Here is a 12,735-nt window from a genome sequence, read left to right on the forward strand (position 1 = left end):
ATGCTCTCAACATTAATTTAAACTTGAAAAACCTCCAAGAAACTGTAAAACTGAAAGAAGAAGAATTACAAAAGCATCAACGATTTCTACGAATGGCAAAAGTGACTTCGCTTCGAAGTAAAGATCCAAATACTCAAGTTGGATGTGTTATAGTTGACAAAGACAATTGTATCGTTTCGGTTGGATACAATGGATTTCCGATTGGTGTTGATGATGACGTTTTTCGATGGGATAAGGAGGATCCGGAGGACAATAAACATTTATATGTGGTACATGCTGAAATGAATGCAATAATAAACAAGGTAAGTATTCAAAAATCAAATAAAAATGCTCTGCTGACAACACGAAATTCCTCTTATTGACAATATTTTGCATCACGTGGCTCTAAACGTACTATCAAAATCCACGTTTTTTTGTGCCAACGAAATTTAAAAAAAAACTAGAATTCAAAATTCTCTAAACTAAAAATGTTTCCTTATGAAACAAAATCGTTCTACCGAATAGTGTATTTCCGGTGCGAACTTGTCGAGCCGTATATCCGGTAACCCCATAATAGCTCAAAACAATTCCCATTTTTCAGCGTTGTGCAACACTACACGACTGCATTGTCTATGTCACTCTCTTCCCGTGCAACAAATGTGCTCAAATGTTGATTCAGTCGAGAGTCAAGAAAGTTTATTATCTGGAAGATCGAGACGAACTTGCGTTCCGCGCATCGAAGAAGATGCTCGATCATGCGAAACTACCATATGAACAAGTCGAAATGCCACGGGGAAAATATGTTTTTGAATGCTAATCTGTATTATTTTAAGGGTTCCTAACAGGTCGTTGTGATATTTTTCATTTGTAACAAGTCTCACCACGTGTCGTTTTTCAGCTTTGCTAAAAGTTCTACTAAAAATATTTAATAAATTCTTTATTCCGTAAATCTTTCAAAACAAATCATTTACACAGATCGCAACTTTTTGGGCATGTTTTCATTACTGCTGCCGGACTGTACTTTGTGCAGAATCCGTGAGAAACCCATGTGGAGCACATCTTGTGGAAATCTTCACAGTTTTTACAGGAATTACAGGTTTTTGGACAAAGGCGGTGCATTAATGGAGCATATTGGGCATCGGAGCATCTGGCAAGATTCGTGGAACAATCATTTGCCACATCGGTGCAAGCTGGAATAGAAAGGGATTTAGGTATATGGAAATCACATTTTTCTCACCTTGATTTCCGTCCCCTCCATTTCCACCTCCGTTTCCGTTTGGATTTGTACCGTTATGTGGACATCGGTTACAAGTGGAAGGGCATTCTTCTGACAGTAAATCATAGTAGTCAATTGTGTTGCAGAAAGTCTGAAAACCTAAAGTCTTTGGAACTTTAAAAAAGGAATTTAAACCGCCATAGTAGTGCAAACTTCAGATTTGCTCTTGTCCGAACACAAGTTCGCATTTTTTCTATTGCATTTTCCACATGTTGCTGGACATTTTTCCTGAAGAGATCTCAGAGTTAAGGAACTGTTAGAAAATAGCTTACCTTCATAAACTCGCTGAAAGTGGCCGAATCACATTGTGAAGCAAGGGCTGAACAATTGAGAGTAGTTTCAGGTTGAGGATTCGAGCATTTATAGGATTCACAAGCACTGCATGTTACGAGACAGTCCTGAAAATTAGTAACTTCAAAATCGAAATTCTAAAAAACTGTACCCCCAACATTGGTTTGAAAGTTGCATTATAACAATTCTGTAAATCTTCAAAAATACTGGAGCATCTAGTTTCTCTTTTGGATGTTGCACAATCTTCTGCCACAGAATCAACCGAATAAATCTTACAAAATATCAGAAGAACAGAAAACATCACTAGACGAAGCATTCTTTTGAAGAAGAAAATAATTTCTGTTGAAAACTTTCAGTGACCCATTCATTTATATGGTCTTTCAGAATAGACAGGTGCTCAAATAAGATACAGGCGGCATCTGGAGTAGAAGGAAAACAAAAACAACTTTTCATTGTGTATCCCCTTTGGCACGAAATAAAATAATTGTTGAAGCATTGTTGTTCTGTTGAAAACAACAAAAAAGTATCCCCCATTTGGAAAAACAAAGAAGAAGAAGAAGAAGACGGTTATCTCTTGGAGAAAAAGAATCAGAATCAGTGCAAATGGAACGAATAATAACTGGTTAGATGAGGGGGGAGAGAGAGAGATGAACGGGAGACAACTTTGTTGCGTCATCCGAAGAAATAAATGGTCAATTGCGTCAAAGTTCTGGAGAGATGAAGAAGTGGAAGAACTATTTGGGGAGTTGTTACAGTATACAGATGTTGAGTGAAATCATAAACTTTCAGAGCTTGCTCTAAATTTATACCTTTCCAAACGTTGAGTTATCTGCAAAGTATCGAACAACCTTTCCCCACAATACAATTATTTCTTTATTCTATTTTACTCAAAAGTGATATGTTTTCTGAGGAAGTGTTCCAATGTCACTCAATGTCCCATCTTTCTAGATGTTTGTGTATCCAGAATATCCGTTTCCAATGGGCAAGGGTTTTAAGAAATACTTCGTTAATCTTTCGCGGGAGTGACAACATATTCAGTTAAGAAGATTCGATACAGAATTGAACTACAGTAATCTCAATACGAGTTAAATTTAAAGAAAAAACAATTCTGAACAGATTTTGGTTTTGAAAACATGAGCGGACGTTAAAAATGTCAACTAAACTTTTATATTACAGTAGAACCTCTAATAGAGGTGTCCCCAGAAAAACCTATTTTTAAATTAAAACGCGTTAGATCTTTTTTGTCACACAAGATATCAAAATGTTGCCAACAGACAAAATCTAGCTGAATACTTATAAAATATTTCTTTAGTTAAAAAAATTTAATAGCTCTCAGGGGAGTTGAGATATTGTGCACCAAACTCTTGCTAATGGGGGCACCTCGATTAGAGGTTTTACGGTAATTCTCTTCCTGAAAGTCAAATTGAATAGAACCAATTCAAAATCAGAGCCCAGGTAACATTGTGAACAATTATATTTTCTGTGCTCATGTTCATCTAGAAAGCGTCTTTCGTCAAAGTAGTTTACTCAAATATTCGTGTCACCAACGGGTTGGAACATAAGGATAACCCAGCTAGCTCGTCTACCAGTTTCAAAAGATTCTTTTGTGATCTCCCAATTAAAGAGGAGAATCCCTTCTGCTTATATACCAGAACAATCATCCAGATCTCTGTCCAATCACTTTCTATCTCTTTCTCTATCTAGAACACCATCACAAAAGGTCTCGACTCTTCTTCTCTCACTCCCTCCTCCTATCTCAAAACGGTTCCAATTGATCCTCCCCGTCCCAACTGAAATCTGAATAAAGATGTCGTAACTGGTAAGTGAGAACCGGTGTCATTTTGTGATAACAATATGTGTGCGTAGAGATGTGTGTATGTATGTTTTTGCCAAAACCAGACATTTCGCGCAAGCAGTTGGGAAGGGGGCGGACTTTTCTCTTTTCTTCACCAACACTTCTTGTTTCTGCTAGCAGTAGTAATTGCGATAAGTATATAAGATCGACTTGTTCTCCCTAATAAGCATCATTCTTTCTTTCAGCTGATTCAAGCTTTCCTACTTTTAGGACCTCTTTTCTTTTTTGCGTTCTGGACCTCTGAATCTTATTGGTTTCTTCTTTCTAATCCCGAACCATTCAATTCAAGCTCTTGTCATTTCAGAATGGCTACCTACCTTCGGTTGGTAGTTCTCTTGCTCCTGACGATCCACGTTTCGTCATTCCTCTTCCCTAGTGCCGGAGGAGGTGGCGGCGGCGGAGGTATACTACTGATCTTTCTAATTCTGATATTCTGATCTTTTGGTTTCAGGCTGCGGAGGTGGCTGCGGAGGCGGCTGCGGTGGCGGAGGAGGATGTGGAGGAGGAGGTGGAGGATGCGGAGGTGGCGGGGGATGTGCTCCACCACCACCACCACCAGTTCCATGCGGCGGAGGAGGTGGCGGCGGATGCGGTGGAGGAGGTGGAGGATGTGGCGGAGGAGGCGGAGGATGCGGAGGCGGAGGTGGCGGAGGATGCGGAGGTGGAGGCGGAGGATGCGGAGGAGGAGGCGGAGGATGCGGAGGAGGAGGCGGTGGATGCGGAGGAGGAGGAGGCGGAGGATGCGGAGGAGGAGGTGGTGGATGCGGAGGAGGAGGCGGTGGATGCGGAGGAGGATCTTCCGGAGGATGTGGAGGAGGAAGCTCAGGAGGATGCGGCGGAGGAGGTGGTGGAGGATGCGGAGGTGGATCTTCAGGAGGATGCGGTGGAGGAAGCTCCGGAGGATGTGGAGGAGGAGGCGGCGGAGGCGGCGGAGGTGGATGCGGCGGAGGAGGATCCAGCGGAGGAGGTGGATACGCTGTTGCCCCATCCGGAGGAGGCGGAGGATGCGGAGGAGGAGGTGGAGGTGGAAGCTCAGGAGGAGGATACGCAGTCGCCCCAGCCCCATCGTATGCTTCATCCGGAGGAGGTGGATACGCTACCAGCGGTAAGAAGTTACAGTAGAACATAGATTTTTATAGTTGTTTTTTTCTCAGGAGGAGGAGGATCCAGCGGAGGATACGCTACCGGAGGACAATCTGGAGGAGGATACTCATCAGGAGGAAGCTCCGGAGGAGGATACTCAACTGGAGGAGGTACACTAGTCTATTCAAAACTTCTAGTTCGTAATTCTTGCTAATTTCAGGAGGAGGATACGCCGGCGGAGGCGGAGGAGGAGGCGGAGGATCCAGCGGTGGATACGCCGGAAGCAGCGGTGGAGGAGGATACTCAGCACCAGCTGCACCACCACCACCACCACCCCCACCACCACCAGCACCAGCTCCAGCACCAGCCCCATCAGGCGGAGGCGGATACTCTGAACAAGCAAGTGGTGGTTCTTCTTATCCATCCCGCTTCAGATTCTCGCGCTTCTTCAACAAGGCATAATTTAAGAATCATCATCATGATCATCCAAATCATTTCCAATGATGTATTATGTTATTGTTGTGAGGACGAGAATTGTAGTTTCTCGAAATTCTCGAAAAGAAGTGTCCTAGTTTTGTCTTCTCATTTTTCCCCATCACCATCTTTCCACCTGTTCGACGCCCTTCATCGGGCTAAAACAATGTTCCCCTGTGTCCTGTATATAAATGTTTCTGAATGTGTACGTCTGTTTTCTAACGCAATGCATGAAATACAAGGTGGCGATTGAGCCCCGAAGCCGTTTTAGATTCCAGAAGAGGCAATGGTTGGAAGCAATGGATTCTCAAAGTATCCCCTGGTACGTAGGTAGTTTTGTGATTCACATTCTAACAGAGTACGCATGAGATTTAAGTTCAGTTTTTGCTCTGACTTACTAATAATGTGTGTTTTCAGTACTCATATACTAAGGTTAGCATAGAACATCACGCTAACAGTTTTGGCCCTTCTCAGAATAGGATCTAGACTGAAATCTTGCGAAGTAGACCTTCGATTAGATGCCTGAAGCTTTAGGGGCGCGCCCACTCTCACTGCTTCTCTAACATTTTTCTAAATTTCAGAGCTCTGGAGGATCTTCTTATTCTGGAGGAGGAAGCAGCTCATCTGGAGGATCTTCTTATTCTAGCGGCGGAGACACTGCTTCAGCATCAAGCTATTCTGGATCTGGAGGAGACACTTCCTCTTCATCGGCTGGAGGTGGAGGATACTCTAGCGGAGGAGGAGGTGAGACTGCTTCATCTGGAGGAGGATACTCATCTGGAGGGGAAACCTCATCTGGAGGAGACACCTCATCTTCATCATCCGGAGGATACTCCAGCGGAGGTGATACATCATCCAGTGGAGGAGAATCAACATCTGGAGGAGACTCATCATCATCAGGAGGATATTCTGGAGGGAGTGATTCATCGTCGAGCTCATCTTCCTCTTCTGGTGGATATTCTTCAGGAGGAGGCGGCGATGCTGGAGCTTCAACAGGAGGAGAATCATCGTCTTCAGGAGGATATTCTGGATCTTCATCTAGCGGAGGAGAATCAGCCGGAGGTTACTCTGGAGGATCATCTGAACCAGCACCAGCACCAGAAGCCGCACCAGCACCAGAACCAGCACCAGAAGCAGCTCCAGAAGCAGCACCAGCACCTGAAGCCGCTCCAGCTCCATCTGGTGGGTACTCAGGCGGAGGATCCGAAACTGCAGCAGCTGCACCATCAGGAGGAGACTATTCCAGCAGCTCAGGAGGAGCTGAAGCCGCACCAGCCGCACCATCCGGTGGATATTCTGGAGGAGGCTCCGAATCAGCAGCGCCTTCCGCGCCAGAAGCAGCTCCAGCTGCTGGAGGCTATTCTGGAGGAGGAGGTGACGCTGGAGCAGCTACTGGAGGCAGCAACTACTCTGGAGGTGGAGAACCCGCTCCAGTACCCCCACCACCACCACCACCGGCACCAGAACCAGCCCAGACATACTCGGGAGCCGGAGGAGACGCTGGAGCCGCCGCACCAGCACCATCAGGCGGAGATGCGTCAGCAGGAGGATACAATGGAGGAGCTGCCGGAGGAGGAGCACCAAATGGAGCCAACTATGATGAGGCACAAGAAGATGTAGAAGAATATGAAGGAGGAGCAACTGGATTCAGAAACAGAAGATTCTCAAAGGGAGGAACTGCTGATGATACCCCAATCTGTAACTCAGTTAGACTCAGGAAGCTCATCAGACAGGTAAACATCTCAACATGAAACTATATTCCTTCACATTCCCACTTTTCAGAGTCTTACCGAGGATCCAGAATCCTCAATGCAACGTCTTGCCCAACGTGTCAAGTCTCGACTCGTCAGCGGGGAATTCTACGTGGCTTGCGGTGAACAAGGACTCTCTCCAATCGCTGGAGAGAACCGTGAGCACTGCTTCATCAAGACCGACACATTCGCTTGTTATGTCCTCAGAAAAGCCTAAACACGACAAATAATTTTGATATTTATTACCGTTAATATTTTTTGGTTGTATATAATTTGATGACAGGAAATAACATAATGAATAAATTATTTCATATGACTTTGTTCAAACTCTCTACTCAAATACCTAACTCACTCTAGCTTATTTCCTATTTGCCCTACCAACTATATAATCATATCCAAATGTTTATCAACGATATGTTATCAATTGTATGTCTGTGTGTGCTCGTTGTCCACTTTCTCCTCTCTCTGCGCCTCTTTCTCACTGTCTATTTTTTCTCGGGGGGACAGCAACAGCCGTCCATCTGTCCCCAATTCCCCTTCCTCTTACTCTCTTCCCAAGTGCTTTTGAAACTGAATCGACAATTCAAATGTACAGAGTCTGAGTCTCTTGTCTTACTGCTGCTCCTTTCCGCGTTCAACTGAATCGAGAAAGAGGAGCGTGTACTTTTCCGTCTTCTCCGCGCCTTCCGCTTTTCTTTTGACCCACTTCGAAATACATGCTGGCGGTCCCGTTTTTCTTTTTTCAATTGCCTTTTGTTTGGAGCCACACAGAAGAAAAACTTTTTTGTCTTGACTTCAACTTCAACTTCTTTTCCATTTCCTATTCCCAATCGATAAATGTACACAAAATGATGAGTAATCATCATTCTTTTTGATAAGAAAATGAGTATTCCTTCATTTTGTGTCATATATTTCATCAAAAACTGTTGAGAGTTTCCATCAAGGGCGGAAAACGGATATTATTTCTAGTTGTTCGTATTCTATGTATTCGAGTAGTTTTTCTCTTTAAGTTCAAACTTTAAAGTGAGCCAAACCTCGGTTAAAATGAATGAATAAGGTGATTAGAGTGATCTGCAGCATTTCATGTTTTGTCAAATGTATTCTTTTTGCTTTAACTGAAGAGATTTACACGAAATTTCAAGTCACTCCTTTTCTATTTTTACCACGGTGATTTTTTCGGAACCACTTGGTTAGATTCCTAGGCCACGTAAAAAAGCAATGTTTCTACTGAACTCAAATGAATTTCTCGGCCACGAAGTGTTTAGCGTGGCCTCGAAGTATTGAATAGCGTCCTGTTCGAAACTGAGTCCTAAGAATTTTTGCAAACTCCCTAACGGCACTAGATTCAAAACCGGGGAATCCATTGAAATGCAAAAAAGTTTGAAAAAAATTGTCCTTGATATATCAATTGATACCGAATTTTTATTAAGGAGATTGGGGACGAACTCAAAAAAGCCGGCCATGGAGAAAGTAAGCTCCATCTGCACGGAGAAAGATCTGCGCCGCAGTTGCGAAAACCGCATGGCTAAAAACGCGTGCCTGGATTGCAATAATTTTCGTGTGTCTCATTGGCGGTCTCCGCCCCTTTTTGTGGACTAACTTTTTGCCTCGCTACCTACTAGCTGGTTGTGAAAAAATCACCGTGTTTTACAAAAAAGACGGTGCCGAGCTCTGAAGTAATCGCCTAATTCTCCGCAAAAATGCAGATTTCAGCCAAAAGTATGCAATTTGTCGTGAAATAAAATACATTCGGGGTTTTTTCAGCAGTTTTCCACTTGGCTTTTTCTCCCTCCTGACAGTGTTTCTCCTTTTGGTTGTTTGCTCTTGTGCATTGTTGTTTTTGTTTTATTCGTCATATTCTCAATTGCTCTCTTTTGATCATAATAGCAGTCTATTTTCATTCAAAAAAACTATGATTGATTCCAGATGGCCGATTTCACCAATAACGCACTCAAAAAGTTCAAGCTTGTCTTCCTCGGCGAGCAAAGCGGTAAGTTGTTCATCTGAAAACTTTTCCGAATAAAACCTTTTATTACAGTCGGAAAAACATCCATCATCACAAGATTCATGTACGACTCATTTGACAACACATATCAGGCTACCATTGGAATTGACTTTCTCAGCAAAACGATGTATCTCGAAGACAGAACGGTGATTAAACAAGAGTCAAACTAAATTTATATTTCTTGTGTTCAGATTCGCCTACAATTGTGGGATACCGCCGGTCAGGAACGTTTTCGGTCTCTTATTCCATCGTATATCCGTGATTCGAGTGTCGCTGTTGTTGTTTACGACATCACAAGTGAGTTTTGAAGCAAGATGTGCTAATTTTCAAGTCTCAAAGTCCAGATGCCAACTCGTTCCATCAAACGACAAAGTGGGTCGATGATGTGCGCAACGAGCGTGGTTGTGACGTCATCATCGTGCTTGTCGGCAACAAGACCGATCTCGCTGACAAAAGGTAGTTTAGTTTTGAACGAATCACTTTTCAACTTGTTTTTTCAGACAAGTCTCCACTGAAGATGGTGAGAAGAAGGCGCGTGATTTGAATGTGATGTTCATCGAGACTTCCGCGAAAGCTGGATACAATGTGAAACAGGTAAATTTTAAAGAAAACATGTATTTGAAGCGCTCTTCAAGCATCAATTTGCTTTTCATGTCACATGCGCGAAAAAAAAACAGACGTTTAAAAATTGATAACGGAAATAGTTCGGTACATTTCAGCTGTTCCGCAAAATCGCCACTGCTCTTCCTGGAATTGTTCAAGAGGAAACTCCCGAGCAACGTAAGCATTCAAATCATGAAGTTATCCCTGTAATATGTTATTTTCCAGCGAATATCGTGATCATGAATCCACCAAAAGACTCTGAAGAGACCGAGGGTCGTCAATGCCCGTGCTAAACTCGTCTATATGAAATCTTCTACGCTCATTTCTGAAACGTTTATTTATTTTCCAATTATGGGTTTCCAAAGAATCGATCCATTTCTTCCCTTTTCTCTCGCCTACGTTTCCCGTGTTCCCCCTTATTGCCTTACTTCTTCCCGCAACGCTCATTTAATTTTTAAATCAATCTATCGCCTGTTTATAATGTATTTGCTACTGATGGTGTAAATGTGTCGAATAAGTTTATCAATGTATTACGAATTCTGTCGTTAAAAATGTTTCAAAAAACAGGTGAAATGGGGTAACGCTTCTAAAAAAAAATAAAATATTAGTTAGGGGGAGGGTAGGAGGAGGCTTCAGAGACTTTGTAAATTGAATTTCGGAATTTCAGAATTATTAAAAGAATCTAGTATAACTGGATGACTGGGGTAAATAAATATACAGGGATCATTAATTATACAGAGATTATTGAGATTACAAACGAAAATAAATAATACAGTTATTAGAAGAAAATGTCATGCACACAAGTTCATGGGGGAGTTATTGTTCTTCAATTTTCATGTTGCGGAAATCATGAAGATAGTCCTCCTCTTCGTACTTCAAACAGCACACAGTTTGACTATACGCTGGATCAATATGTACGCATTTGTTCAGTATTTGACGACATTTTAGTTGAAGGGTGATGGGCTCGAAGTACGGTAGTTCACAGTAGCTCATTCCTGGAAAGAGTTGTGAATTGAAAAGATCTAAGAGCCAAAGGATTACCAAACAATTCTTTGTATCTGAACATGTAGACAGTGCCAGAGGGATGAGGTTGAATCACGTCGGTTCTGAATGAAAACTGTAATTTTAGCTCAAATAGGATGGGGGCACCCTAGAATGAATACGTCGAACTTTTTGATTTGCTCACTGTCCAAATCAATTGTGCAGAACGCAGTGCCTCGAGGTTCTTCACTGCAACAAAATGTTCGGGCATCCAAATTGGCGACTCGCTAGAAAACATGTGACACTACAACCCTTTTCTCATTCAGAGCCTAACTTACAGTTGACAATCGCTTAGTGAGAAGCGTATCAATTGTGAAGAGTCCCCATTTTTGGAGTACAACCATCTTTCCGTGTTGTGAAATACACATTTGACTGTGACTGAAATCTTCGTAGATCTTCTTCCATACTTCTACATCATTATTAGTGAATTTGATGTCCACTTCTTCTGGATCTTCCACATCTTTCATGTTGTTTTCCTCTCTTTCGATGACGTCTTTCAGGTTGATTCGCATGTGAAAAACTCCACGGAACACTTTCGTTTCATTATCGTCAACTTGTGGATCTTGACCGTAATCTCTATCTTCTTCTTCGACGAATGAGAACGTGTCGACTCGGATGAAGAAGTTAATTTCATTACGATAAACATGGGGAACGTAGTGAGAAGACATGAAAGGATCCAGATAGACGCGGGTTCCTGGAATTATTTTAGAATAATATATGTCAAAGATGGAGACTGACTCACCAAGACGTTGACTAACAATACTATTCATGTCGAACGAAACATATTTTACGTCAAAACATGTTGCTGACGGAAGGTAAGGTAAAAGAATTAGAGAATCGGATCCATTTGAGAAAATGAGCCACAATTGATTATTATGATCTATGAATGGTTCACCACGCCGATTTTCGAAGATGTGGAACCAATAAGAAGCGAGAATTGTCTTGTTTGTACGGTACTTGCATTGTCCGCAATATGTCAGTTTTTGAGTTTCGTGAGAAACATGCCAGAACGTTTGTCTGAATTTCAATACTATGTCGTCTGTTGGGCGGGGTTCGGCGTCGTCTTTCTGGAATTGAAAAGTTGGGAAAATAGTTAAACTGTGAAGAAATTACCACCAAAGTCACAGTCCCGATTATATCGTTCCTTGCCCAATAGAGAAAACAGACACGTGGAATGTCGAAACCGACATCCATTGTGTAGAATGTCCATGAGTTGGTGTGAAGATCGAAAATTGCCATTCGGTCCTTCAGTTGATGATTGATGTTCTCTCGTCCTCCCTTAATTGTTAAATGTGTCTAGGTATGTCATTAACAACTTACAGGCAAATCAATTCCGTATCTTCCACATGGCGACCATTTCCAGATGAACGATTCCACGTCAGAGAGACGACTGAAGCTGAAAATTTTTATAAAACCAATGAAAACTTGAGGTTCTCACCCTTCCATTTGATCGAGAAATTCGAATTCGGTGAAGCCGTCGCAGGTCTGAAATTTCGAGATCTGAGATCAATAGACTTTAAAATGACAAACCTGGGGAACCAGCTTCCATGGAATTTCATTCACACAGAATTTGCGTGGATCATCAGCAGTCGTCGTGGTTGATTCTTCTTCTGGTGCGATTATTATTGACGTGCTTGGTGTACACGTTTCGACACGGCGGCTGCTAGAATCGCTCATCTTTTTTTGAATCGCCCTGAAAATTTAAATAATTCATTTTTAAAATTTTACTTGAATTTTTATCCGAGTGGGGGAATGGATATTTTAAGGTGATAATAAAAATTAAATCAAGGTTAAGAATTTAGAAATTCAGATTGGAAATCCGTAGTTCGCAGAATGTACTTTTGTCTTTTTCCATTGCTGCGAGCATTGTTGCCTGGGGATGGACATGGTGGAAAAACCAGCGAGAAGTCGAGGAAATACGATTGTCAAGCCGCCCGAACCCCATAATTTTCCATATAATTCGTTCGCCAGGCACACCGAGAACGCGTGCAGCTTTCAAGAAACGAGGTTGCTCATGTAAAAGGATTGATACAAAGGATGATTGTCGACAGGTAGTAGAAATAGAGTCATGGAGGACTTCTCACAATGTTTGAGTGTTGCAGAACAAGCAGAAAAACAAATGGACTGGCAGTGATGAGGAGGAACTTGACACAGATGTAAGGGATAGACATATGTTCGCTTCGATTAGTTTTTCGGTTACAGATAAATCTAATTCCGTCGTCGATGAAATCTTCAAAACATCTAATGCTCAATCGATGAATTTCTTTTTTAATCAAAAAATAAAATGTTTACATTTCAATATTTTGAATTTTCGCGTGACCTCCCACGCAGATTAACACGTCATTCGCAATCCACGTTTTAATGAGTCAGCAACAGG

General features: G+C 42.2%; 7 protein-coding genes and 1 pseudogene across 8 annotated transcripts; 4 read left to right on the forward strand and 4 right to left on the reverse strand.

Moving 5' to 3' along the window:
• Nucleotides 1–92: 92 nt before the first annotated feature.
• GCK72_009275 (uncharacterized protein) lies at nucleotides 93–796 on the forward strand (the record flags this gene model as incomplete). The annotated part of the gene is made up of 2 exons (XM_003098140.2): nucleotides 93–302; nucleotides 581–796. The coding sequence occupies 2 exons, from the start codon at nucleotides 93–95 to the stop codon at nucleotides 794–796; spliced, it is 426 nt and encodes a 141-aa protein (XP_003098188.2).
• Nucleotides 797–942: 146 nt separating this feature from the next.
• On the reverse strand, nucleotides 943–1,862 carry GCK72_009276 (uncharacterized protein; the record flags this gene model as incomplete). The annotated part of the gene is made up of 5 exons (XM_003098181.2): nucleotides 943–1,169; nucleotides 1,217–1,346; nucleotides 1,391–1,483; nucleotides 1,528–1,653; nucleotides 1,698–1,862. The coding sequence occupies 5 exons, from the start codon at nucleotides 1,860–1,862 to the stop codon at nucleotides 943–945; spliced, it is 741 nt and encodes a 246-aa protein (XP_003098229.2).
• A 1,844-nt stretch (nucleotides 1,863–3,706) lies between these two features.
• Nucleotides 3,707–4,946, forward strand: GCK72_009277 (uncharacterized protein; the record flags this gene model as incomplete). The annotated part of the gene is made up of 4 exons (XM_003098138.2): nucleotides 3,707–3,803; nucleotides 3,853–4,506; nucleotides 4,556–4,654; nucleotides 4,705–4,946. 4 exons carry the CDS (start codon nucleotides 3,707–3,709, stop codon nucleotides 4,944–4,946), a joined length of 1,092 nt encoding a protein of 363 aa, XP_003098186.2.
• Nucleotides 3,821–4,528, reverse strand: GCK72_009278 (uncharacterized protein; the record flags this gene model as incomplete). The annotated part of the gene is made up of 1 exon (XM_053727296.1): nucleotides 3,821–4,528. One exon carries the CDS (start codon nucleotides 4,526–4,528, stop codon nucleotides 3,821–3,823), a length of 708 nt encoding a protein of 235 aa, XP_053586873.1.
• Nucleotides 4,583–5,324, reverse strand: GCK72_009279 (annotated as a pseudogene). The gene is made up of 2 exons: nucleotides 5,306–5,324; nucleotides 4,583–4,875 (listed from the first exon to the last, which is right to left on the reverse strand). Coding segments are annotated over exons 1-2 (312 nt in total).
• On the forward strand, nucleotides 5,245–6,926 carry GCK72_009280 (uncharacterized protein; the record flags this gene model as incomplete). The annotated part of the gene is made up of 3 exons (XM_053727297.1): nucleotides 5,245–5,280; nucleotides 5,540–6,691; nucleotides 6,741–6,926. The coding sequence occupies 3 exons, from the start codon at nucleotides 5,245–5,247 to the stop codon at nucleotides 6,924–6,926; spliced, it is 1,374 nt and encodes a 457-aa protein (XP_053586874.1).
• A 1,709-nt stretch (nucleotides 6,927–8,635) lies between these two features.
• GCK72_009281 (uncharacterized protein) lies at nucleotides 8,636–9,610 on the forward strand (the record flags this gene model as incomplete). The annotated part of the gene is made up of 7 exons (XM_003098147.2): nucleotides 8,636–8,699; nucleotides 8,748–8,860; nucleotides 8,906–9,011; nucleotides 9,059–9,170; nucleotides 9,215–9,308; nucleotides 9,434–9,494; nucleotides 9,543–9,610. 7 exons carry the CDS (start codon nucleotides 8,636–8,638, stop codon nucleotides 9,608–9,610), a joined length of 618 nt encoding a protein of 205 aa, XP_003098195.1.
• A 523-nt stretch (nucleotides 9,611–10,133) lies between these two features.
• On the reverse strand, nucleotides 10,134–12,035 carry GCK72_009282 (uncharacterized protein; the record flags this gene model as incomplete). The annotated part of the gene is made up of 9 exons (XM_053727298.1): nucleotides 10,134–10,312; nucleotides 10,359–10,423; nucleotides 10,467–10,585; nucleotides 10,637–11,052; nucleotides 11,101–11,425; nucleotides 11,472–11,636; nucleotides 11,679–11,754; nucleotides 11,797–11,843; nucleotides 11,889–12,035. The coding sequence occupies 9 exons, from the start codon at nucleotides 12,033–12,035 to the stop codon at nucleotides 10,134–10,136; spliced, it is 1,539 nt and encodes a 512-aa protein (XP_053586875.1).
• Between the last annotated feature and the right edge of the window lie 700 nt (nucleotides 12,036–12,735).

Source organism: Caenorhabditis remanei, chromosome III (assembly GCF_010183535.1).
Source record: "Caenorhabditis remanei strain PX506 chromosome III, whole genome shotgun sequence".
Taxonomy (NCBI): domain Eukaryota; kingdom Metazoa; phylum Nematoda; class Chromadorea; order Rhabditida; family Rhabditidae; genus Caenorhabditis; species Caenorhabditis remanei.